Source organism: Macaca mulatta, chromosome 7, assembly GCF_049350105.2.
Source record: "Macaca mulatta isolate MMU2019108-1 chromosome 7, T2T-MMU8v2.0, whole genome shotgun sequence".
In the NCBI taxonomy this organism is placed as follows: domain Eukaryota; kingdom Metazoa; phylum Chordata; class Mammalia; order Primates; family Cercopithecidae; genus Macaca; species Macaca mulatta.
The window spans coordinates 123,791,907-123,819,797 of NC_133412.1; the positions used below are offsets into that span (position 1 = coordinate 123,791,907).

At 37.0% G+C, this 27,891-nt stretch overlaps 1 protein-coding gene and 1 pseudogene across 2 annotated transcripts in view; one reads left to right on the forward strand and one right to left on the reverse strand.

The window, feature by feature from the left end:
* Window positions 1-1,903: 1,903 nt before the first annotated feature.
* Window positions 1,904-27,891, forward strand: part of ATL1 (atlastin GTPase 1) — a 73,462-nt gene continuing 47,474 nt past the window's right edge. Inside the window, 1 exon segment of one of the 2 annotated variants that reach the window (NM_001257493.1) lies at window positions 1,904-2,152. In NM_001257493.1, the coding sequence (NP_001244422.1) occupies window positions 2,119-2,152 (34 nt within the window). In that variant the 5' untranslated portion in view covers window positions 1,904-2,118. 2 annotated transcript variants of the gene reach the window in all.
* Window positions 14,011-14,235, reverse strand: LOC100426629 (small nuclear ribonucleoprotein G pseudogene; annotated as a pseudogene).

Below are 27,891 nucleotides of genomic sequence, written 5' to 3' on the forward strand. Positions count from 1 at the left end.
TGGGCAATGTGGAGAAACTCCGTCTCTACGTACAAAAACAGCCAGGCGTGCTGGCAACAGCCAGTAATCCCAGCTACTTGAGAGGCTGAGGCATGAGAGTCGCTTGAACCTGGGAGGCAGAGGTTATAGTGAGCTGAGGTCACGCCACTGCACTCCAGCCTGGGCGACAGAGGGAGACTCTGTCTGGAAAACAAACAAACAAACAAACAAACAAAATACAATTATTTTAAAGTCTCCATTTAAAAATCACTAATATGAAATTGATTCAGGCAAGGATCAATGAATGCTAAAATCAATGGATGAAAAGTTATTGGCCAACAGTACAAAAAGTCTTACACAGAGAGCTATTTATTTAAGCTTTTTTTTTTTTTTTTTTTTTTTTTGTGATTCACACAGTCTCGAAGTATTCACCTGCAGATTACTTACTAATTATAAAGGCAACAGTTTCTTAAAAAATTAATTTCTTTTTCAATTAGGCATAGGTGTTGCATTGTATAAATTTTTCCTTTTTGTGTGTGTAATCTATTGTACTCTTAAAAATGGGATTCATATGAAAGGGATTTTCAGCTGAGAATATAAGCTGAGAATGATAGTAAAGGAATATAAGAAGAAAAGCAGACCACACTCACACTTCTTTTTTGTTCTATGAACTTGGTTTATAGGTACAGGGATGAGATAATGTCTTCCCATGTTGTTTCATTATTGTCATTTCAACTCTGTTGAGCACAGACCTCTTTAAAACCATGGTGTAAACTCGATTACGGTGTTCACAGCTCTGCGGTCCTAGAACCAGTAACTGAAATATAATGCATAAGATTTGGCAGTGATGGGGGAGTTTATTTTCAGATATGTTGATGTTGAAATGTCCGGAGGAAAACAATGTGAGGATAACCTTAGGCAGTTATAAACACACCTCTGGTATGATGTCCTCTCTTCTAGAGGGCAGAAGACTAGAAGTATAGATTTGGGAATCATCCGCATGGAGGTCCTGTCTGAAGCCATCAAAGTAAATTACATTGAGAGAGTGTAGCGTGAGGAGTTGCTTACGATTAGGAATTAGCAGAGATCGTGGATCTGGTAATTACGAGGCTGGCAGTGATCTCCTAAGAACCGATCAGTAGAGAGTGTGGGTAACAACCAAATGGCAGGAGGAAACTGTAAGGGACGGGATGATGGTATCTTACGGTTGAGGTAGTATAAAGGGAGAGTGTCTCCAGGTTACTGAAAACAACTAAGTTTGTAGCAGAGAGAAAGAAAGCAGTGAAAAGGGAAAGATTGAAAATATTTTTTTTTTCTTTTCCCTTCAAAATTGTCTGCAACCTTTATGGCTGCCAGGGCCCACCCAGACTATGTAGTATGATTTCAGCTCAAATAATTGCTACTGGACTATCAGTCTGGACCTTATCTTTGCAAATCTAGTGGGAAATTTTACCCATTGGATATTGAGTTACAGATTACAATGAATCTACAGCTTTCATTTATCTTGATCTTCTTGATATAAATTTTGCTATTCTAATTTTAAGACAAACTACTCAGTATACATATACAAAAATGCATGATACCCTCTTTACTAACATGACCTTGCTTTTAAAATGGAAAAAAAAAATGGATGCCTGGTAGATAAATGCACATTATTTTAGCTACTTTGGCTATACGAATGTTGCCAGCTTGTTTGTGCTAATGTATAACCGTGCTTGAAACAGGTATTTGAACATCCAGAATCATGCAATATATCGGTTTGTGTATTTCTGATAATGCTGTTAAATTCTTTGAGAGTGGGTGCGAGGGGGGTGCTGTTTATTTGTGTGCGTTTTCCGTTGAAAATGTTGCAGTACATGGTCTATCACTGTCTTCACGCTCTGGGGGTGGGCTGAGGTAGGGAGGGTGTGACGCTGGTATTTGTGTGAACTCGGGCTTGTGATGCTGAGCTTGGTTCATCTGCTTTCTCCTCCCTTTTCCTCCCCACTCCTTCCCACCAGCGCCACAGCAACATCCTCAGAGTCTGAGCGAACTGCGCCCAGCGCGGGCACGGAGCCTCCCACCGCCAGCAACCTGCGGCCCCGGAGAAGGCAGCGAGCGCAGTGACAGCGCCTCACCGCCACCAGGTCCTGGACCACCATGGCCAAGAACCGCAGGGACAGAAACAGTTGGGGTGAGTAGCAAATGAGAACTTCTGCAGCCAGCACGGGGTCTGGCCCTCCGCTTTCTGCTTCTGGAGACAGGGAGGGCCAAGGACTGCTCGGTGCCTGCGTCCACGGCTGGGAGACGGGCCGTAGCCGAGCTGCTCCCTGTTTGGGCGGAGGAACCATGGCCGAGCGGTACCCGCGTCACCGAATCGCGCTGTCGGGGCGAGGGCTGCAGCTTCGCGCAGGCCGGGCCTCCAGCTCCTTCTTCCCCACCCCCCTGCCGCCTCCTCCCAGCATTTGGACAGCACCCACCAGGCGCCTCCGGGGACTTGTGGTTCCGCCTTAGCGATCAGTTGGGAGGAAGGCTATGGGGGTGGGCAGGGGGCTGTTGTTACTCGGCCCCAGAGGGGCGATGGGTCGGGGATCTAGAGCAGGCCAAGCCCCAACCCCCTCCCCGGGAGCCGCCAACTCGCTGGCCCTGCAGGGCGCGGGCTCCCGGCGGCGGGCGGCGCGCTGGAACAATGAGGCGGAGCGCGCGGGGTTCCCGACGGACCGTAGCAGACCCGAGCAACGGGGAGAAGGGCCACCCTCTTGAGAATTCCTGAGCACTGCAGTACTCCTCTTAATTTGGGGGGTAGGTGGGGAAATTGGGGAAGAAGGGGAGCAAAGTTGTGGTTTCCAGCCTTCTGCCCCACCCCGACGCGGTACCCCATTCAGACCAGCCCCAAGGGTGGCTTTGTTCTTTGATTTTACCTTTTGGAGACATTGGGCTCATGATTCAGCACCAGGCCGAGGGGAGGGGAAAGGAGAGGCGAGACCCAGTATGTTCACACCGCGAGTGGGTGGGCGGTGCTCACGCAGGCGGAGAAGAACGGGCGCAGCGATGCGGGAGAAATCGCGGCCCCGCCCGCTTTGCTGCTCCAGACCTAGTTCTGGACGGTTAGTGTGGGCAGGCTGGGCGTCTTTTTGTCGTAGGTTCCCGATTTCTTGCAGTCACAGTGCTAAACTCACCAGCATCTTAGGAACGAAAGCTCTCTAAGGCATTTATTTTATTATCTGAACCAGAGAGTGTCTCAGGCTACTGTGGCTTGGTGGGTAAAGAAATATTTTGTTCATCAGCTTGTTATTTGGAAATTGTTATTTGGAAATAACAGTTGTTATTATTTGAAAAGTTCAGAGCTGCTTGATTCTCTTCCACATCTCAGTGAGAGCTCTTCTATAACTGTTTATTTGACCAAGAGGAACAAATGTAAATTTTAATTAGTTATTTCAGTTTACTTTAATGAAAAGACCGTGTATCTCCTTGCCTCTGATTGTTCTAATGGTCACAGGATCCGGTAGGCAAGGTTTACATTTGGGAGATTATCCAAGGTTTGTGGTAGGCATGGAGAGTTGGAGCGGAGAGGTCTGTCATGACTTGGCTGAGTTTAAGAGAAAGTGGTTCCATTTTCTGAGATCATGAAACTTCAGGTTTAACAGATCTGACTATTGCGATACGTTTTATTTGCTTCTTCTGAAATTTAAGTAAACATTTGCAGTGTATCCCCATTTCCACCTGTTCTCTTGGCCTCTAGAGTAGGAATTTATTGAACACACAGAGTTAGGGTGCATATATTCAAGTCACTTTTGTTCTCAATCTCCATGAGTTGTTGTCTCCACCCTATTAACAGAGGCGTGTGAAAATGTATTCTGAGGATTAAAATTTTTCTCCTTCATGAAGTTTTGGATCATTATTGCGCAGAATTTCCTTTGGTTATAAACTTTTCTTTTTTTTTTTTTTTTTCTGAGACGGAGTCTCGCTCTGTCGCCCAGGCTGGAGTGCAGTGATGCCATCTCAGCTCACTGCAAGCTCCATCTCCTGGGTTCACACCATTCTCCTGCCTCAGCCTCCGGAGTAGCTGGGACTACAGGTGCCCACCACCACGCCCGGCTAATGTTTTTGTATTTTTAGTAGAGAAGGGGTTTCACCATGTTAACCAGGATGGTCTCGATCTCCTGACCTCGTGATCCGCCCGCCTCAGCCTCCCAAAGTGCTGGGATTACAGGCGTGAGCCACCACGCCTGGTCTTATAAACTTCTTATGTAGTGGAAGTTTTTTCTTCTTGGGGACATGGTTCTCACATCGGGTTTTCATAAAAATCACACAGAGACTTATTAGAAATGCAGACTCTCCCATCTTCTAGCCAGAGCTTTGGAATCAACAGATCTGAAAGAGGGCCTAGGAATCTGCCTTTTAATTAGCATTTTAGGTGATTGGGAAGCAGATGGTCTTTAGGTGTTATTTTGAGAAATACTACCTTGGATTATTTACATTTGATAGAAACATCCCAGATAGTTTACCCAGAAATCATCAGGAAAGTTTCAACTGAAGGGATGGATTAAGAAAAGAAATACTAGAATCACTATAGTGTTCACTGGAAATTATTATAGAAAAGAAATAGTGGAATTCTGGACTCTTACCTTGATGTTCTGTGGAAATGCTTTACTAGTCAGATTTTTCTTTGCTGTAAAGAATATATGACATAAATGACTTAGAAAATGTAGTAGATGGAGTAGGAGATAGAGGTTTTGGCAAAGATGTTAGCCCTGTCAGTCTTAATTCCATTTTATTACCAGTATCTAGTAGAATGACTAACACATAGTAGGCATTTAGTAACAGCAATAGTAGCCAACATCATTAAGCTAATATCATATGAAATAGATGCTGTAATCCTCATTTTACATGTTAAAAGGTATAGCTAGTAGATGATTGACCCAGGATTCCTGCTCTTCAGTTTGAATTCAGATTCCCTTATCTTCTATTCTATCTCTTTGTTGAATGGTTAATACCTTCTGTATTATATTATAGAACTACAGTTTCAGTGCATATTCATCTGCATTATTGCATTTGATCTTCAACCTCTTAAGTAATTATGTGTCTTAGGGCATATCACTATTTTGCAGATAAAAAAACTAACTCAGAGGTGAGTCAAATGATTTAGTGAAAGTCACATATTTGGTAAGTAAAAGGACTGAAATTAGAACCTGGGGTTTTTTCCTAATTTATTTTCTATAACATGATATTGTGGAATGTTTTTATGGAGAGAATGGGGTGGGGTGTGAAGATAATACAGAAAACAGATCCTCGTAGTAGACAGAGGTCTCTCATGAGAAAAATCTTATGAGAGCTTAAAAAATAAGCCAGTCGGCCGGGTATGGTGGCTCACGCTTGTAATCCCAGCACTTTGGGAGGCCAAGGCGGGTGGATCACAAGGTCAGGAGATCAAGACCATCCTGGCTAACACGGTGAAACCCCATCTCTACTGAAAAAAAAAAAAAAATACAAAAAATCAGCCAGGCGTGGTGGCAGGCGCCTGTAGTCCCAGCTACTCAGGAGGCTGAGGCAGGAGAATGGCGTGATCCCGGGAGGCAGAGCTTGCAGTAAGCCGAGATCGTGCCACTGCACTCCAGCCTGGGCGACAACGAGACTCTGTCTCAAAAAACAAAAAACAAAAAACAAAAAAACACAGCGAATTGGCCTTATCTAGCTAAGTAAGTATTTTTCAGACAAGTTAGAAAGAAAAAGGCATCAAGGTAGACAATCCAGAATGGGAAAATACGGTGATTTCCAAGAAAAGGGCAAGAAAGATATTTGCAAAATCAACCTGAGAGCTAAAATTTAGATAAGGAACCTAAGGACCATATCACAGGTGTTTTTATCTTAGTAGCTACAGACCTGTAGGTCTTACAGGGACCATGAAAGCTAGACAGCAGAAAAGCATCTCTGCTGACTACTAGAATTGAGGGTGATGTTTGAAGACCATACTCAGAGATAAAACTGGGAAGCAAGTCTGAGTAGAACTGAGCATCCTACCACCTGTACCTAAATCTACCCTTAAGATGTTTGAATAAATTTAAGCATATGCAAGTCAATTCTTCCAAAATAGGCATTAGTATTATTATGAATCATTTGAATGTATAAGGGATCTGAGATTCAGAGAGCGTAAGTGACCTGCCAGAGGTACCATAGTTTCTAGGTTATAAATCTAGTATTCAAATTCAGGGTTGTTTGCTTCTACAGTCCATGTGATGAGGGCAAGGACTAGTATGCCAAAAGGTACCACAACAAGCTTATCTAGGATTAAGCTGATATAAGAAATCGATGCTCTATAAATGTGATCACTTGGACTAGAGAAGTAGGCAAAGAATGTGCTAGTGTGGAAAATAAAGGGGACAGGTAAGTGTCAGAAACAGTAGCCCAGAAAGCAGTCTTTCACTGCTGGGTTAGAGCTTAAGTACTACCAGAAACAAAACAGAAATGCATACTTTGTTTGTTTGTTTTTGTCAAAGTTGCTTAAAAACTTGGGATACCACCTGGGAATTTGAATTTTCTACAATGTGACAGAAACAGATAGTGCGAAATTGCTTTAGAAAAATAGTATTTGCGCTAGGTGGGGCGCGGTGGCTCACGCCTGTAATCCCAGCACTTTGGGAGACTGAGGCGGGCAGATCAGGAGGTCAGGAGATGGAGACCATCCTGGTGAAACCCCATCTCTACTAAAAATACAAAAAATTAGCCAGGTGTGGTGGCATACACTTGTAATCCCAGCTACTTGGGAGGCTGAGGCAGGAGAATCACCTGAACCCTGGAGGCAGAGGTTGCAGTGAGCCAAGATCGCATCACTGCACGGGCGACAGAGCGAGATTCTGTCTCAAAAAAAAAAAAAAAAAAAAAGAAGAAGAAGAAGAAAAATAGTATTTGCACTAAAGTGCAGCTTTGACTGCCTTTAAAAATCACTATCTTGGCTTCATAGTAAGTGTAGGAAATGCCCAGTTGTTGAAAAGGCGTTTGTGGAAAATTAATTTTTAGGTTTCTGGTTTTGAGGAAAGATTTAAAACAATCTTGAGTGTGCTATAGTTACCTCATGATATTCTTTCTTTTCCAGTTGGCTACATTCTATTTTTCTTGAAATGAGACTGTTTGTCCCTTTTTACCTACCTCATCTTCTATATACCTAATTCTCTTAAAACAATATAAAATTTCTACTGGGTCTTGGCTGGACACAGTGGCTCATGCCTATAATCCCAGTACTTTGGGAGGCCGAGGTGGATGGATCACCTGAGGTCAGGAGTTTGAGACCAGCCTGGCTAACACGGTAAAACTCTGTCTTTACTAAAAATATTAAAAAATCGGCTGGGTGTGGTGGCGGGTGCCTGTAGTCCCAGCTACTCAAGAGGCTGAGGCAGGAGAATGGCGTGAACCCAGGAGACGGAGGTTGCAGTGAGCCGAGACTGCACTACTGCACTCCGGCCTGGGTCACAGAGTGAGACTCCGTCTCAAAATAAATAAATAAATCAAACAAAACCACCCCAAAATAGCTGGGCATGGTGGTGCACACCTGTAATCCCAGCTACTAGGGAGGCTGAGGCAGGAGGATCACTTGAACCCGGGAGGCGGAGGTTGCAGTGAACTGAGATTGCACCGCTGTACTCCAGCCTGGGTGACAGAACGAGACTTCATCTCAAAAAAAAAAAAATAATTTTCTACTGGGTCATACATGTACTGTGTGATGTGTACTGTATATAAGACATGTACTGTACATTTTCCTTCCCTACATTTTTTAACTTAAGTTGCCTTCCCTGCATCTTTTAAATTTACTTTTCCTATAGATATATATTTTTTATACTTAACATCTGCTTACCTTGTCTTGATGACTCATGGGTTACACCTTTGTTCCATTTCAGACTCTGCAGCCTTTATTATCTTTACAATCAGTGACTACACTGTAGGCAGAACCTATGATCACCAGGGAAATAATCCACCGTGTGGTACTTCCAGTAATAAAAAAAAGATTTTAGATTTAGAGGGTCTTCCTCTTTTACATAAAAATTCTTATGAAACATATGTATACAAAAGAACATATAAAACATATGTGTTCAGTTTTTTAAAAAGAATGAGCACCTGTGACCCCCAGCCAAAGAAATGGAACATTATCAATATTTTGTCACACCTTGTATGCCTCTCCTTAAGGACAACCTGTTTTGTTTTGGTTTTGAGACAGAGTCTTGCTCTGTCGCCCAGGCTGGAGTGCAATGGTGCAATGTCAGCTCACTGCAATCTCTGCCTCCCAGGTTCAAGCAATTCTCCTGCCTCAGCCTCCCGAGTAGCTGGGATTACAGGTGCCCACCACCATGCCCGGCTAATTTTTGTATTTTTAGTAGAGATGGGGTTTTCCCAGGTTGGTCAGGCTGGTCTCAAACTCCTGACCTCAGGTGATCCACCCACCTCAGCCCCAAAAAGTGCTGGGATTACAGGTGTGAGCCACTGCACCCAGCCAGCACAACCTGTTCTTATCCCTCTCCAAAAGTAAACACTTTCATTAATTTGAAGTTTCTAATTCGCTTGATAATTTTTACAGTTTAGCTAAAAATAAATATATATCCCTAAAAAATACACTATTTAGTTTTACATTTGAAGTGCCTAAAATAAAGAGAATCTGGAGTGTGCAATTTTCCACAAGATATTTTGTTTACTCCACATCCTTACCCATAGTTGGTATTGATATATCTGAAATGATATCTCATTGTAGTTTCAGTCTGCATTTTACTGATTACCAGTGAGGCTTGAGCATATATTTATTGTCCATTCATACTCCCTCCTCAGTGTCTGTTTGCCCTTTGCCCATTTTAAAATTAGGTTATCTTTTCTTCTTGCTTTGTAGGAGTTGTATACATATTTTTCATGTAAGTCCTTTGCTGATTGTCTTATAGATATCTTTTACCATTTTGTGCATGACTTTGATCTCTACAGTGTATTTTAACAAATAGATATTATGTGTTTAAGTGTAGTCCATTTAAACAATATTTTCCTTTATGGCTTGTACTTTTTATATTTTTAAAAATATCTTCTCTTACCTCAAAGTTGTAAAATAGTCTTTTATATTATCTGGTTTAAAAATTTTACACTTCATTTTTTATCAGGTTTTAAAATTTGTGGTAAAGTACATATAACATAAATTTTACCATCATAACCATTTTTAAATGTACAGTTCCATGATACTAGTACACAAATAAAATATTGTTGTGTAGCTATCACCACTGTCTATTTCCCGAACTCTTCATCTTGCAAAACTGAAACTCTGTGCCCATTAAACAGTAACTCCTCATCCCTCCTTCTCATGGCTACTAGCAGCCACCATTCTACTTCCTTTAACTATGATTTTGACTACTCTGTGTAACTCACGTTAGTGGAATGATACAGTTTTCATTTTGTGACTGGCTTATTTCACATAGCAAAATGTCCTCAAGTTTCATCCATATTATAGAATATATCACAACTTCCTTCTTTTTTAAGGCTGAATAGCATTCCATTGTAAGTATATACCACATTTTTTAATCCATTCATCTGTTGACAGACACTGGGTTGCTTTCACATTTTAGCTATTGTGAATAATACTTCCATGAACATGGTGTACAAGTATCCCTTTGAGACCCTGCTGTCAATACTTTTGGGTATATACCCAGAAGTGGAATTGCTGGATCTTATTATGGTAATTCTATTTTTAATATTTTGAGGAACTGCCATACTGTTTTCCACAGAGGCTGTACTATTTTGTGTTCTTATCAACAGTGCACACATGTTTAAATTTTTTCACATCTTTGCCAACACTTGTTATGTTCTGTTTTTTAAAAAAATAGTTGTCATTCTAATGGATGTGATGTGATATCTCATTGTAGTTTTGATTTGCAATTAATATTATGATTTCTCTTGTGATTTTTTTCTTTGATCCTTTGTTGTTTAAGAGTGTGTTGTTTAATTGTCACAAATTTGTGAATTTTCTAATTTTCATTCTGTTGCTAATTTCCAACTTCATCTCATTGTGATTGAAGAAAATATCTAGTATTATATCTATCTTTTAAAAATGTATTGAGATTTAATATGTGACCTCCCTTATAGTCTATCTGGAGAATGTTCCAGGTACACATGAGAAAAATGTGTATTCTATTGTTGTTGGCTAGAGTGTCTGTATTTGTCTGTTAGGTCTAGTTGGCATATTGTGTGGTTCAAGTTCTCTATTTCTTTGCACGTCTTTATTTCCTTTTTGTTTGTTTGTTTTATCCATTGTTGAGAATAGGATATTGAAGCCTCCAACTATTAGTAGAGAACCATTTCTTCTTTCAATTCTGTCAACTTTGCTTCACATATTTTGATACAGTGTTCCTAGGTACATAGATTTTTGTTATTGCTATATATTCAAATGCTGTATTAAAACTTTTATTAGTATATGACTTCCTAGCCAGGTATGGTGGTATGCGCCTGTAGTCCCAGCTATTCCAGAGGCTGAGGCAGGAGGATTGCTTGAGCCCAGGAGTTTGAGGCTGTAATGTGCTATGATTTTGCCTGTGACTAGCCACTATACTCCAGCCTGGACAACATAACAAGATACTGTCTCTAAAGAAAAACCAGTTCTTGTTTTTTGTTAACTTTTTTGATTTTTTAAAGGCTATCTTTTCTGATATTAGTATTACCACCTCTACTCTCTTTTGGTTTATATTTACATGGAATATCTTTTTCCACCCTACCACTTTCAATCTGCTTGTGTCTTTGGATCTAAAGCAAAGCTCTTATAGACAGCATATAGTTGGATCATGTTTTTAAATTCATTATGCCAATCTCTATCTTTTGATTGGAGGGTTTATATGTGTTTACATTTAAAGTAATTACTAATAAGGTGTGACTTCTTTTGTTTGTTTTGCTGTTTGTTTTCTGTGTGTCTTACAGCTTTTTTGTCTCTCATTTCCTGCATTACTGCACATTACCCTCTGTTGTGTTCAGTTGATTTTTATAGTGTAATGTTTTAATTCCCTTATCATTTCCCTTCTAGCTTTTTTTATGGTTACCATGGAGATTATATTTAACATTCTAAAGTTGTAACACTCTAATTTGAATGTATATTAGTTTAATTTTAATAACATACAAAAATTCTTCTCCTTTACATGTCCATCCTCACCCCTTTCAGTTTTTGGTATCATAAAATTATACATATTAAGTGTCCAAAAAACATAAACTAGTAACTGTTTTTTAAAATGCACTAGTTTCTCAACTGGACATGGTGACTCATGGCTATAATCCCAGCAGTTTGTGAGGATGAAGTGGGAGGACTGCTTGAGCCCTGGAGTTCAAGACCAGGAGTTCGGGTCAACATGGCAAAACCCTGTCTCCACAAAAAAAAAAAAAAAAAAAAAAAAAAAATGCAAAAATTATCGAGGCGTGGTGGTGCATGCCTGTAGCCCCAGCTGTTCAGGAGGCTGAAGCAGGAGAATCACTTGGGCCCAGGAAGTTGAGGCTGCATTGAGCCATGATCATGCCACTGCATTCTAGCTTGGGAAACAGAGAAAGACTCTGTCGGAAAAAAAAAAAAAGAATACATTAGTTTCTTAAATTATATAGAAAAGAAAATGTGGAATTACAGACCAAAATTACAATTATTATTATAGTAGCTTTTAGACTTATAATTATTTTTTAAAAGTATTAGTCTCTTAAATCATATGGAATACCAAAGATGAAGCTACAAACTATTATTAAAATAATACTACCTTTAATAATTGCCCATATATTTACCTTTACTGAGATTTTTATTTTGTCATATGGCTTTAAGTTACTGTGTAGTGTCCTTTCATTTCAACATGCAGAACTCACTACCTTTAGCATTTCTTGAAGGGCAGGTCTAGTGGTAACAAACTCCAGCTTTTGTTTATCTGGGGATGTCTTAATTTCTTCCTCATTTTTGAGGGACAGAGCTGCTGGATATAGGATTTTTAGTTCACAGGTTTTTTTTCTTTCAGTGCTTAGACTATGTCTGCCCACTGCTCTTTTGCTTCCAAAGTTTCTGATGCGAAATTTGCTGACAAATCTTGTTAATAATCCCTTCTATGTGATGTGTCACTTCTCTCTTGTTGTTTTCAAATTTTTCTTTGTCTTTGGCTTTTGACAGTTTGATTATAATGGGTCTCAATGTGGGTCTCTGAGTTAATCCTACTTGGAATTTGTTGAACTTCTCAGATGTCTATCTTTCATCGAACTTGGGAAGTTTTCAGCTGTTATTCTACAAATAATCTCTCTGCCACTTTCTCTTTCTTTTATTCTTCTGAAACTATTACAGTGTGTGTGTGTTGGTTCATTTGATGGTGTCCCACAGGTTCCTTAAGCTGTTTTCAGCTTTCTTCAATCTTTTTTCTTTCTATTCTTCAATGACTTGATAATTTCTATTTTCCTAATCTTCAAGTTTGCTGATTTTTTTTATCTGCTCAAATCTGTCTTTGACTCCCTCTAGTGAATTTTTCATTTCAATTATTATATTTTTAAGCTTCTTTTTTTCTTCTTTTAAAGATAGGGTCTCACTCTGTTGCCCAGGCTGGAGTATAGTGGTATGATCAAAACTCACTGCAGTCTGAAAATCCTGGCCACAAATGATCCTCTCACTTCACCTTCCCAAAGTGCTTAAGTTACAGGCATGAACCATCTTGCTCAGTGTGGAATTTATTTTTGGTTTACTTTTAGGTTTCCTATCTTTTTACTGAAATTTCTATTTTGTTTGTATGTCATTTTTCTTGACTTTCTGCATGTCTTCTGCTGGTTCTTTGAGTATTTATAAGACAGTGGTTTTAAAGTAATTATTGAGTAGGGCTGCCATGTTGTCTTTCTCTAGGACAGTTTCTGTTTTATTTTTTCCCCCTTAAATGGCTAGTACTTTCTTATTTCTTTGTATACTTTGTGATTTGTTGAAAACTAGACATTTGAAACTAATAATGTGGTAACTCTGGAAGTCAGAATTTCTCTCTTTCCCAGGGTTTGCTATTTTTTCTTTTTGTTTTAATTGTTGTAGGATGTCTCCATGTCAAGGATCAGCCTGACATGTAAACTTAAGATCTTCATGGTCTTTTCTGAGCCTATGCCTTTCCCTGGGCATATGCGGTAACTAATTTCCCCTGTGTATGCAGTTGCTTTTGAATGTCCTAGTCTTTAGTGTCTGGTTTCCAAAAGGGGGGAAAAAGAAAAATGAAGGGGTAGTTAAAGGAACCTGCCCTTTAAGTCCCCTGAAAGTCACTTGAGCTAGAGTGGGTGGGGCTTCCAACAATGAGAGGTGGGGTGTGCAACAAGGACAACTCACCTGTATCTGCACCTCCATGATCAGAAGCAGCAAATTATCAATCAGAATACAGATCTCCAAATTTTGGAAGACAGGGTTCTTTTTCCCACCTTGGGTCCCACAACCTGCATTCAAGCTGCTCCAGGAACACGTGTATGGCTGCATATGCCATGAGACTGGGAGATATGGGATGTGTAGCTCCTGCTGAACTAAGAGCTAAAATTGACTGAAATTAACTGCAATTTATGTCCAAGCTTATCCCTGGAAGTTTCAAGTCTTCAATGGATTCCAGAGTTCTTCTCAGAACTCTTCCCAGTCTCACTTCATCAGATTAAGACTTCATCAGATTTCTCCTTTATTCATAATTATTAGTTTTTAAAAATCATCACTGGATATTGAATTTTAACAAATGCCTTTCCTGCATTCATTCAAATAATTATATGGTTTTTTTCTAGTTTGTTAATATGTTTAATTAGATTAATAGATCTTTTATGTTGAAGTGATCTTGCATTTCTAGAAATCCAGGATAGTCATGCTGTATTTCCTTTTTCAATACATTACTGGGTTTGCTAATCTTTAGATGACGATATTTGCAAGCATGTTTACAACTAAATTTCTTTTTTTGACTATTACAAAAGTTTATTTAACAAAAAGTCTAATAAGAAAATGTATATGACCTAATTTTTACATCATAGTAAAATAGGCCCTTTGGAGAGGCAACATGGATTTCTCTTCTAAACGGTCATTATTTATACTCATTTCAAGGCTTCTAACATGATGGTACTATTTCCTTGTATTACCACCATTCCAATATTGTTCTGCTGTCCACTAGTTGCCATCTCCACACATTTATCTATCACAAGATTCATAAAGGGATCAAATCCCCACAATATTCCTTGGACATGTCTGCCACCATTTAATTTCAGTTATAACTTCTTGTTCATACATTTTTTCAACTCCAGAGGGTGAGCTTTGCTCATGGTGTCTTTTCCATGGGCTTACAGGTCACTGAATTTCCTTTCTTGCACTTTCTTTGTCTAACTTTGATATCAAGGTATCAAGGCTATACTAATTTTATAAAATGAGTATGGACATTTCCTTTTTAAAAAAATTCTCTGTAAGAATTCATGTAAGATTAGGATGATCTAGTTTGAGAAAACTAGTCTATTAAACCTCCTGGACCTGACATATAAGATTTTGAACTATTCATTCAATTTCTGTTTTGGTTATAGAATAATTAAAGTTTTCTATTTCTTCTTGAGTCAGTTTTAGTAATTTACATTTTTCTTGAAATCTGTCCATTTCATCAATCTGGCATAAGGTTGTTCTAAGTTTTCTGTTATTTTCTCTGCTTAATTTTGTTTACGTGTACCTTCCTTAGTATATCTTTTATCATGTGATTTCTCCTTTTTTCTTTTCTATTTATTTAATTTCTGTGCATCTGTATTATTATACTTTCTTTTGGTTTATTCTATATTTTATTCTTTGTAACTTAAGAAGTTGGATTCTGAGCTCATATATTTTCAGCTTTTCTTCTTTTTCTGATCTATGCATTTAAGGCTATAAGTTTTTTCTACATAACAATTTTGCTGTATCCTATATATGTTGATATGTAGTAGATTTATTATTGTTCAGTTTTAAGTATTTTAATATGTAATTTTAGTCCATTCTCATCCTGTAATAAGGACATACCCTAGACTAGGTAATTTATAAAGGAATTATAGAGGTTTAATTATAGAGGTTTAATTGACTCACAGTTCTGCATGACTGGGGAGGCCTCAGAAAACTTAAAATCATGGCATACGGGGAAGCAAACACATCCTTCTTCACGTAGCGGCAGGAGAGAGAAGCGCAGAGCTAATGGGGTAAAAGTGCCTTACAAAACCATTAGATCTCATGAGAACTCACTCACTATCATGAGAACAACATGGGGGAACCACCCCCATGATCTAATTACCTCCCACGAGGTCCCTCCCCTAACACATGGGAATTACAATTCGGATTACAATTCAAGGTGACATTTGGGTGGGGACACAGAGCCAGACCATATCATTGTTCATAATATATTTTTTTACTCATGAATGTGGTAAAAGTATGGTTTTTTCTAAATTAATGTTTTGTTATCAATTTCATACTTTATTATAGTCAGAATATATGTTGTATTGCACCACTTTCTATGGTGATGGAAATGTTTTTTGTCTGCACTGTCCAGTATGGTAGTCACTAATCATATGTGGCTATTGAGCACTTGAAATGTGGCTAGTTAGAATGAGGACCAAATACACTTAATTTTTGATTGATTTAAATAGTCACATATGGCTACTGGCTACAATATTGAGCAGTTCATGTTTATAGAACACCCATGCTTTGAACTTGGTTGAAATTTGATTTATGTACTAATGCATTTTTAATTTTTATGAATATCCCATGTGCATTTGAAAAGCATTTCATGTTTTCTGATTTTTGATGCAGTATGCAATATATGTCCATTAGCTCAAACCTACTAAATGTATTGTTCATATCTTCTATACTCTGATTTTGAACTGCTTGATCTACCAAATACTGATATCTGATAGATACTTTAAAGTTCTCAGATAAGTTTTTAAAAAAAACATGAAGTGCATTTGTCAATTTCCCCTTCTGTTCTGTTATTTTGCTCATAGACCTTTGAGCTATGTTAAGTGCACACAAATGTAGAATTGTTATATCTTCCTAATGAGTTTAACCTTTTATTTTTTATGCCACAAACCTCTTTATCTCTCATGATGCTTTTTGCCCCAAAGTCTATTTTATCTGATATTAATGTAGGTGCTTTATATTTCTTTTGCTGGGTTAGTTTCTGGTACTACTGAGCTGGGATAGCTAGGGAAGGAGATTGACTGATATCCATAAAATGAGTCACCTTGTGTACCTAATTACCTTGAGGGTCCTCAGCAGTGAATGCCCTTTGGAGGACATTCACCTGGGACTGAATATCCTTATACTCCATGCCTGTTCCAAAGCTCTATCACATACTTTTTCCAAGTGCCTGAGTATCTGGTGGACGTGTTAGCTACTGTCCACAAATTGGTGTAGTTCTGTGCCTTTGCCATGTGCTGCAAGTCTCATGGCTGCTGTCAGTTCACATATCTATTCTTTCTGTTAGAAGGCAATAATGGCTTTTCCTTCACCCTGTCTTCCAAATGTCATTAATGCTTTTCATTGGCAAAATCTAAACAAGAGCTCTCCAAGAATGGATTGTAAGAATTGTAGTGCCGTAGTTTCACAGTCTCTGCAGTATATTTCCAATCTTTGCAATGTAGAGAACAGCTTAGAATGATGGAGATAGAATTGAGCATGACACAGACAAAATTCAGCAAAAGAGTAATCATCCATTTTCAATATAGCTGACTCAAAGATGATTAAAGGACTAGGTATTTCTTTAGAAAACAACTGTGTCTAAAACTGACTTTTTTTCAGTGACTACAAAGGTATATGTATTTGTTTTTCTTAGTGGGAATTATGCCTTCCATCTGTTTTTCTTAAAACATGTGAACATATTTTCTTATGATGAGATTTTTTTCTATACCATGATTTTGAGTGGCTCCATATCTTGTATAATAGAACTGTGACATAATTTATTTACAGTATCCTACAGTTAGACATTTAGACTGTTTCCAATTTGTCACTATGTAAATAATGTTGTTATGAACCTCTATGTAAATAAATACACATGGAATTGTTTTATTAAAAGGTATGTGTATTTTTAAGTGTTTTTCATTGTTTTCAATACTGAGTGTGTGTGTGTGTGTGTATATATATATATATATATTTTTTTTTTTTTTACTAGTTATGATAGCCAAAAAGGCTATCTCTTTTTTCCCCTCTGTCTAGTCCTTGATTTAGGAAGGCTGTTTTAATTAGTTTGTCTTTAATTACTAGAAAGACTTAACTTTCCCCTCATGTCTATTATCCATTTCTATTTCTATTTTTATTAGTGACTTACTTTTCTACACACACACACGCACACTCACAGTGCCCTCATCATCATGTCATTGTTCTTCTAGAGACATCCATTGAATGGTTTATGGAATTCGTTTGTGTCCGATATAAATAAATAGCTTGTTATATAAATGACTGACTTAACCTCTTCCAAGGCCTTCATATTGCAGGATCTGCATTAATCCTTTTAACCCTCTTCTTCAAAGGCTATCATTAACAGCAGAACTACCTGAGAGTCTGTACGGAAGTGTTTTGAGATCTATTACATATAATCCCATATCTCTATTGTTGCTCTAACATTCTTAAGATTCACATTTATGAGTTAGTATTTTGTTTTTGTTTCCTTATCTCTGTTTGTCTCTGTATAAACTCTTTTGCTGTTACTTTGGAAGTCATTCTCAGTTTTTCATTCACACAATGTTTTTTATGTCATTCTCTTTGAGTTCTACTGCAAGGAAGAGATATAAATAGTTTAAGAAAAAGTAATAGTTCTTTTTAATTTTAGTTGCCAAGAGATAGTTTCCTTGGTGGTATGTTTTTTTTTCTCTATAATGACTGCAATATGCCCAGAGTGTGTCATCTTACTTAGTTTATGCTGGAAAGATAGAATTGTTTTTTACAAAGTTTACAATTGAGAAAATTAGAAATATACTTCCACAGCATTTCTAGTATATAAATATGATTATTCTCCACATTTGACATTTTTGAAGATTCCCCTTCTACATGGCTAAATTCAGTAGTGAGTGCCAGCTTCCAGTAACTCAGAACAGCACACAGAATGAAAAAGTCCCCAAAGTCCCTATAGTGATTGACTATAACACCAAGTATATAAAAAGGTGAAATGATATACAGACTGTCTCAAGTTATGATGGTTTGACCTATGGGTTTTCAATTTTACAATGGTATGAAAGCGATACCTATTCAGTAGAAATCATACTTCAAGTACCCATATAACCATTCTTTTTTCACTTTCAATATAGTATTCAATAAACTACATAAGATATTCAACACTTTATTATAATATAGGCTTTGTGTTAGATGATCTCACCCAATTGTAGGCTAATGTAAGTGTTTTGAGGATGTTTAAGGTAGGGTAGATTAAGCTGTAATGTTCAGTAGGTCAGGTGTATCAAATGCATTTTCAAAATATATTTTCAACTTACGATGGTTTTATCAGGATGTAACCCTATTGTAAGTTGAGGAGCATCTGCATAGTTGGTTCTTTCCTTCCTTGTGAGCTGTACATTTGTATTATTCATAGTAAAGTGCTAGTCTCCATCTGGTTTACTTCTGACCTGTTTCCTGCCCCGTCTCTTTTTAGGATTTGCATAGTATTCTGGGAATTGAAACTGAGTTTAATTTAGCAAAACATGTTTAAGAAAAAAGAAATCTGGTGCTGAGGAAACTTGTTATGCATTCCAAAGGATTTTTGAATTAAAAAAAATTTAGAGACAGGGTCTCATTCTGTTTCCCAGGTTGAAGTACAGTTGCATGATCATAGATCACTATAATCTGACATTTCTGGACCCAAATGATCCTTCTGCCTCAGCCTCCCGAGTAACTAGGACTACAGGCATGTGCCACCATGCTTGGCTAATATTTTAATTTTTTTGTGAAGATGGCAGCTTGCTATGTTGCCTAGGCTTGTCTCGAACTCCTGAGCTTAACCGATCCTCCTGCCTCACCTTCCCAAAGTGCTGGGATTACAGATATGAGCCACCATGCCCAGCCTATTTTAGATTAACAAGGATAATATTTATTGTGTAGATAATATATAGTTACGAATAATGAGTCAACTGCATAACATTTGTTCTTAGTAATACCCTGCAGTCCAATATTTTTCAGTTATTTATATTAAATATATGTAAATAAATATTTATTGAGCACCTACTGTGTGTGAACTTCTGTTATAAGTTTTCATTTGTTTGTTTTTGTTTTTGAGACGGAGTCTTGCTCTGTCGCCCAGGCTGGAGTGCAGTAGCGCAATCTCAGCTCACTGCAACCTCTGCCTCCCAGGTTCAAGCGATTCTCCTGCTTCAGCCTCCCAAGTAGCTGGGACTACAGGCCCATGCCACCATGCCTGGCTAATTTTTTGTATTTTTAGTAGAGAGAGTTTCACCGTGTTAGCCAGGATGGTCTTGATCTCCTGACCTCGTGAACCACCCCGACTTGGCCTCCCAAAGTGCTAGGATTACAGGCCTGAGCCACTGTGCCCAGGCTGTAAGTTTTTAAGAAATACAAAGATGAATAAGATGGTCTCTGCTCTCTAAATATTTTTAGTCTAGTTTTTTGGTTTTGTTATTTTACAGAAACTGAAGTTTTTCTAAATAGTTTTTTAACAGCTTTATTGAAATATATATTCCACATAATTCACCCATTTAAAGTGTACAATTCACTGGTTTTAGTATATTCAGAGTATATTTAGTATATATAATTCTGAAATTATTATAATTTTAAAACATTTTCATTAGCTCCCAAAAGAAACCTTATACCTGTTATACCCTCCATACCCTTCCTACTCCCCAGCTCTGGGTAACCACCAATCTACTTTCTGTTTCTATAAATTTGCCTAATTCTATACGTTTCTATGTAAATGGAATTACACAACATGTGGTCTTTTGTTACTGACTTTTTAACATAGTGTTTTCAGGATTCATCCTATTATAGTATATATTGGTACTGCATTTCTTTTTATTGCTGAATAATATTTCATTGTATGGATATACCACATTTTATCTGTCCATTTATTTGTTGATACACATTTAGATTGTAGCTTTTCTAAATACTTTTATATGTAAATGTTGATTACCATAATTATATGTATGGGCTGATGTTAATGATAGGTTTCTTTCTTAACTTTAACTTACATACAAACTAATGGCTATATATTTATAAATATTCCACAAATTCATTCTATTCTATTATTTATTTTCTCATTTAATAACAAATTATTTTTGTATTTTTATAAGTCTCTACACCAAGAAGGAATATTTAATATGGTATTTTGCGCACACATTCACAGAATGAGACTTCTTTGTATAAAGCATCTCAGTATTTGATACTGAGTGATAAAGAACTATCACAACTCAGGTATTTGTTTTATTTTGTAGCCTGTGTAAGTCATGATTAATAGACAATATCCCTCCTTTTCATTAATTCCATGTGTAACTCTTCAAGAGCCTTGAACATATAAACGTAAAGTTCAGTTATCTACCTAACCCACACCTAGTATACAAAGGCAGAGAAGGAAAGGATAATCAGATACCAATATGCACTGAAGTCTTTTCCATTACTCTCACCCATAATATCTACTCTCTTCCAAATCCTTTCAGATTTGTGCTCTGTCTTATCTTCCTGACCTGGCCCCTTATAACCTTTTCAACCTGCTCCATGCATACTGTACTACTTGCTATTCTTAAACATGCCAAACAGACTCTCCCACATACTTTTTTTGAGTTATGCCATACTGTACACACTGTATTATACCTTGAGTTATTTCTTATGATATATATTGGGCAATTGTTCCAAATGAACTTCCTCATTCTTTACAATTATATTTAACAAGAGGATGAACCATAATTTATTAATCAGTCCCTCATTGATGGACATTTACATTGTTTCTGGTGTTTTGCATATGTATGAGTATATCTGCGAATGAATTCTTTGAAATAGCATTGCTGGGTCAAGAATACATGTATTTGTGCTTTTCATAGTTATCTGCCAAATTGCAGCCCAAAGATGCTGTATCCATTTTAATTCCCACCTGTAGTATCTGTGAGTACAAGTTTACATCTGAACTAATGAAAAGAATTATTACACTTTTGATCTTTGTAAATCCAATATGTGAAAAAGTTATCAATGTATTTTTTCATTTTTATTTGCATGACGGTAAATATCTTTTTATATTTATGGGGTCATTTAATATTGTGGGTTTTGTCAATTGCTTATTTGTATCTTTTGTCCACTTCTCCTCCTCCAGGCATAGGTCTATGATTTATTTGGAACTGGTTTTTGTGTATGCTGAGAGCTAAGGGTGATGGCTCATTTTCCCCACACATGAATATTCAATTGATTTAGCATCATTTATTGAAAAGATCTCCTTTTCTCATTTATTGCAGTGGCACCTTTGTTGTAAATCAGATGATTGTATATGTATGGGTCTGTAGTCTTTTCTATCGGTCTGTTTGTTTATACTTGTGATATCACTGTGTTTTAATTACTGTAGATTTTAATTATCTATTGGTGTCTGTTAGTGTAAGTCCCCCAATTTTGTTCCTTTTCAAGGTTTTCTTTGTTATTCTTGGCTTTCTGCCTTTCCATATAAGCTTATTAATTTGCATAATAAATATTTATGCAGCAGAGAAATAAGCTTGTTAATTTGTACAGGAAAGATTGCTGAGAATTTGATTTTGGTTATAATCAATCTATTGATCAATGGGGAGCATTGACACATTTACAATACAGAGTTTTCTAATCTGAGAACATGTATATCCCTCTTTCAGTAACGTTTTATATTTTTCTGCGGAAGTCTTCAGTGTCTTTCATTAGATTTCAGTGGTATGTTGGAGCCAGCTCCTACTAGTTCATGAGAGCCGATCGGGTACCTCTCTTCCTGGCTCCACATTCAGTAAATCACATTGTGAGATTGAAGTGGGCCATGGTGGTAGTATTTATATCACAGAAATTGGCAAATGTCACAAATCAGGACTTTTCCCCACCTACCCACTGCTAAGAACTGGTTGTTAAACATGTGCCAACACATCACTTAGACTGATTACTAGATGATCAGGTTTTATAATGCTACATAAATATTTTTTCTCACTAAAAATAATTAAGTTATAATCTGCATACAGCAAAATTCACTTTTTAAATCTACTGCTCTGTGACTTGTGAGAAATGTGTATAATCACATTATGACTACCACAATCAATATTTAAAACTGTTCCATTACCCCAGATAATTTTCTCTATCTCTTTAGAGTCAGCTCTAAAATTGAATGTATCACAGTTATTTATCCATTTGCTAGTTAAAGGAAATTTGGGTTGTTCACAGTTTTTAGCAAATATGAATAAAACAGATATAAACATATTTGTGCAGGTTTGTGTCTGAACATGGGTTTTCACTGACTTTGGGAGAAAGCCTTCAGTATTTTAACAATAAATGTAACATTAGCTGTATTTGTAGATACCATTTATTGAATTAAGGAATTTTTCTTCTATTCCTACTTTTTGAGAGGTGTTTTTGGTTTTGTTTTCTTTCTTTAATCAGGAATGACTATTACATTTTCATACCTACTTTTATGCATCTACTGAAATAATCATATATCTGTCTCTGTTATGCAATGTGGTGAATTACATTCATTGTCTCTGAATGTTAAATTAACCTTGAATTCCTATAATAGATACCATGTGTTTGTGATATTTTAAAAATTTATGTCTAGATTTTATTTGCTATATTTTGTTTAGAGCTTTTGAGTTTATGTTGATGAGAGATAATGGCTTATGACTTTCCTTTTTTATAATGTTCTTGTCAGTTATTGGTATCAGAGATAGTCTGACATTATAAAATAAGTTGAGAATGATCTCTTATTTTCTGTTTCTTAGAAGTTTAAGATTGCTCTTCGCTGTTTTCTAAATGTTTAGAAGAGATCACCAGGGAAGCTGAGCCTGGAGTTTCCTTTGCATGAAGGTTTTAAATTATGAATTAAGTTGTTTTCTAGGTATAACAGTATTCATAGTTATTTGTCTTATGTAGTTTTTTTGTTTGTTTGTTTTTTGTGTTTTTTTTGAGACGGAGTCTCGCTCTGTCGCCCAAGCTGGAGTGCAGAGATGCGATCTTGGCTCACTGCAAGCTCCGCCTCCTGGGCTCACGCCATTCTCCTGCCTCAGCCTCCCCAGCAGCTGGGACTGCGGGCGCACGCTGCCACGCCCGGCTAATTTTTTTGTATTTTTAGTAGAGAAGGGGTTTCACCGTGTTAGCCAGAATGGTCTCGATCTCCTGACCTCGTGATCCACCCGCCTCGGCGTGGGACGTGATCCACCCGTCCCAAAGTGTTGGGACTAGGGGCGTCAACCACCGCACCCGGCTGGTTTTTTTATAAGTGATACTTTTAATTTGTTCATTTCATCAGTTATCAAATTTATTGTCATAAAATTACTCATATCTCCATATTATTTTTAAAATATCTGTAGGATCTATAGTATCTTTTTTTATATCTAATATGGGTAATTTGTGGGTTTTTTCTCTTATTTTCTTTGATCAGTCTTATAAGTTAATCTCACTGATCTCGATTTCTAGTTCATTTATTTTTGACCATTATTTCCTATCATTTCTTGTCTTTGAATCTAATTTGATATTCTTTTTATTGTTTCTTGACATAGATATTAGCTTATGATTTTTTTCAAACATCTTTACTACTTTATGCATTTCAAAGTGTAAGTTTCCTCTAAGCAAGTTTTGTATATGTCATCTTTTTAATATTTCAGTATAAATAAGATACTACAACCTAACATATTGATTCAATATTTATATGAAAAGGGTCAAAATAGCCAAGATTGATAGTAATTAGAAGATAAGAGGGCTTGTCCCATTAATATATAATGACTTTTCATAAAGCTATTTTGATGAATATAGTATTGTATTGGTGCTGTCAAAGACAAATTGACAAATAGATCAGAACATTCATCAGGTCATTTAGTTTACAATATTTTCTAGTTTTCAGTATACTTTCTTCTTTATTCCATAGGTTATTTAGATTTATTGCTTAATTTCCAAACACTTAGAGATTTTCTTAATATCTTTTTGTTACTGATTTCTAGTTTAATTCCTTTATGATGAGATAACATATTCTTTATTATTATAATTCTTTGAAGTTTGTTGAGATCTGATTTATAAACCAGTACATAGGCTATTTGGTAAATGTTCCATATGAACTTAAAAAGAATGTGTGGTCTATAATTACTAGATGTTAGATAGGTAAGGCTGGCTAATGATACTGTTCAAATCTGCATATTTACTGATTTTTGTCTGAATTTTAAGACAGTGGAAAGAAAATTCCTAGAAAGATAAAACGAACCAGAAGTATCTCAATAACTATCAAGCTTTATTGGTACTAATATAACAATAACAATCATAACTATTAAAGAAATTGAAGAGGGCAGGCACGGTGGTTCACGACTGTAATCCCAGCACTTTGGGAGGCCGAGGCAGGCAGATCACTTGAGGTCAGGAGTTCGAGACCAGTATGGCCAACATGGTGAAACACCATCTCTACTAAAAATACAAAAAATTAGCTGGGCTTGGTGGCAAGTGCCTGTAGTCCCAGCTACTCGGGAGGCTGAGGCAGGAGAATTGCTTGAACCTGGGAGGCAGAGGTTGCAGTGAGCCGAGATCGCGCCACTGCACTCCAGCCTGGATGACAGAGCGAGACTCCGTCTCAAAAAAAAAAAAAAAAAAAAATTGAAGTGACAGTTAAAAATCATCTCACAAATAAAACACCAGGTTCACAAAGTTTTACATGTGAGTTCTATCAAACTTTCAAAGAACTGTTCACTCCAATCTTTTATTACAAACTTTCTTTTCTTTTTTTTTTTTTTTGTAAGACGGAGTCTCACTCTGTCACCCAAGCTGGAGTGCAATGGTGTGATCTCAGCTCCCTGCAACATCCACCTCCTGGGTTCGAGTGATTCTCCTGCCTCAGCCCCCCAAGTAGTTGGGACTACAAGCATGCACCACCATGCCCAGATAATTTTTGTTTTCTTTTTTTTTTTTTTTTAGTAGAGACGGAGTTTTACCATCCTGGCCAGGTTGGTCTCAAACTCTTGACCTCAAATGATCTGCCCACCTTGGCCTCCCAAAGTGCTGGGATTACAGGCGTGAGCCATCATGCCCAGCTGCTAATTCATTTTATAAAGCTTGCAAAACTTTTATAATAAAACCACCCAAGGACAAAATAAGAAAGTAAAGTTATAGGCAACTCATTTATGAATATATATGCACAGTTCCTAAACAAAATCTTAGCAAACTGAATCCAGCATTATACTATACCCTGAGACTATTAGGTTTATATAAAAAATGCAAATATATATTATTTGCTACATTGATATGTTGGATGTAAAAAGCTATATGATGACCTCAATAGATGCAGAAGAGATTATTTGATAAAATCCATTATTTGTTTGTGATTTTTAGAAACTCTTAGTAAACTATACATAGAATTTCCTTCATTTGATATGATAAAATGTATCTATCAAACCAAGCCCAATAAAACTGTAACAAAAGTAACCCCAATAGGAAAATATTGGAGACATTCCCTTTAAAATCATGAAGTTATGCCTACTGAAATCAAAAGTTATGCCCATTATGACCCTTTCTATTCAACATGGCATTGAATGTCTAATAATTTAAGAAAAAAAAACATACATAAAGATTAAAAAGTTGGAAACTGTCATTACTTGAAAATTGTATTTCTGTTTCTATATTTTAAAAAAAAACCCAAAAGTATCTACATAAATTTTACAGGAAATAATAAAGTTTAACAAATGCTTCAATGTGAGACCAATGCATTAAAGCTAATTACAGTTTGTTATCCAAGCAACAACTAGAAAATATAATTAAAACAACAAATAAACCAGTCATAGCAACAAAAACTACAGTGCACCTGGGACTAAATGTAATAAACCTCTTCCTACTCCCCCAAATTATAAAAACATTACTGAAGGAGTTTAAAGACCAAAAATAGATGGAGAGATAGATCATGTTTAATGTATTGGAAGACTTAATACCATGAAGGTATTGATTCATTTCAAATTGATCTATAAATTTAATGTAACTTCAGTAAAGAGTTCAACTAACAGATTGATTTTAATATTTATATGGAAAGGGTTAAAATAGCCAAGACCAATAATAATTAGAAGGATAAGAGGTGCTTGCCATACTATATACGATAACTTTTTATAAAGCTATTTTGATTAGGATAGTGTAATATTGGTGCTGATATAGACAAATTGATGAATGGATCAGAATTGAGAGCTCAGAAATGAGTCTGTGTGTGTGTGTGTGTGTGTGTGTAAAACTCTTACTTATGACAGAGATCTCATGGCAGACCACTTGAAGAAAGAAGGGGCTTTGACAGAGCTCTGAAAAAATTTGTTTCTCATGTTTAAAAAAAATGGCTTTCTGTCTTCCACCCTACAAATAACAACTTCTGATGGACTAGGAATTTAAATATCAAAAGCAAACTTTAAAATTTAGAAAAGGCTGGGCACAGTGGTTCATTTCTGTAATGCCAGCACTTTGGGAGGCCAAGGCAGGTGGATCACTTGAGTCCAGGAGTTTGAGACCAGCCTGAGCAACATCTCTACAAAAAATACAGAAATTAGTGGGATTTGGTGGTGGTGTGTGCCTGTAGTCCCATCTACTCGGGAGGTTGAGGTAGGAGGATCGATAGAGCTCAGGGGGTGGAGGTTGCAGTGAGCTGAGATCACACCACTGCACTCCAGCCTGGGTAACAGAGTGAGACCCTGTCTCAAAAACAAAAACAAATACACTTAGAAGAATATATATGACTATTGGCTGGGCGCGGTGGCTCATGCCTGTAATCCCAGCACTTTAGGAGGCCGAGGCCGGTGGATCACGAGGTCAGGAGATCGAGACCATCCTGGCTGACACGGTGAAACCCTGTCTCTACTAAAAACACACAAAAAAATTAGCCGGGCATGGTGGCGGGCTCCTGTAGTCCCAGCTATTCAGGAGTCTGAGGCAGGAGAATGGCGTGAATCCAGGAGGCGGAGCTTGCAGTGAGCCAAGATCAGCTACTGCACTCCAGCCTGGGCGGCAGAGCAAGACTCTGTCTCAAAATAAAAAATAAAAAATAAAAATAAAATATATGTGACTATCTTTCAGATCTTGTATATGGAATCATTTCTTAAACATGGCATACAAAATGTTAACCATGAAAGAAAATATTAATAAAATCTATTACATTAAAATTAAGAATGCCTTTCATCAATTATAGCTTAAGGAAAGAAAATGAAAAGGCAAGCTCTTAGAAACTAGAAGACTTTTGCTACGCATATAACTAACAAAGGGCTAGCATTCAAAATACGTAAAGAACTACAAATCAATGAGAAAGACAAACTACCTAATAGAAAAATGGATAAAAGGAGATGCTTACCTTATTAGCAATTAGAGAAATGTATATTAAGACCACAATGAGATACCAATTTATACCTCTGCAATTGACAAAAACAAAGTCAGATAAAACCAAGTGTTAGAAAGGATATGGATCAATAGGATGTTAAACTGATGGTGGAAGCAAAGCATTTATATAGCCACTTAGAAAAAGACAATTTTGCATCATGTGTTAAAGTTGAATATTTGAAAAACTTGCAACCCAGAAATTCCATTTCTATGTGCATTCTCAAGTACCTTTTGCATATGTGTAGTTTGTTACAAACAATTATTTCAGTCTATAGAAAGTTATGATCTAGTTTTCTGCACCAAAGATGTTTGTCTATCCAAAATATTATGTCTAGCTTGGGTCCGTGATTCACATTTGTGTGCTCAGGTCATAATTAAATCATAGGCAAGGAGCATCATCAAATAAAATGTGTATTTGCTATTCTCAAAAAGGGCCTTTGTACTGAGGCTGAAAT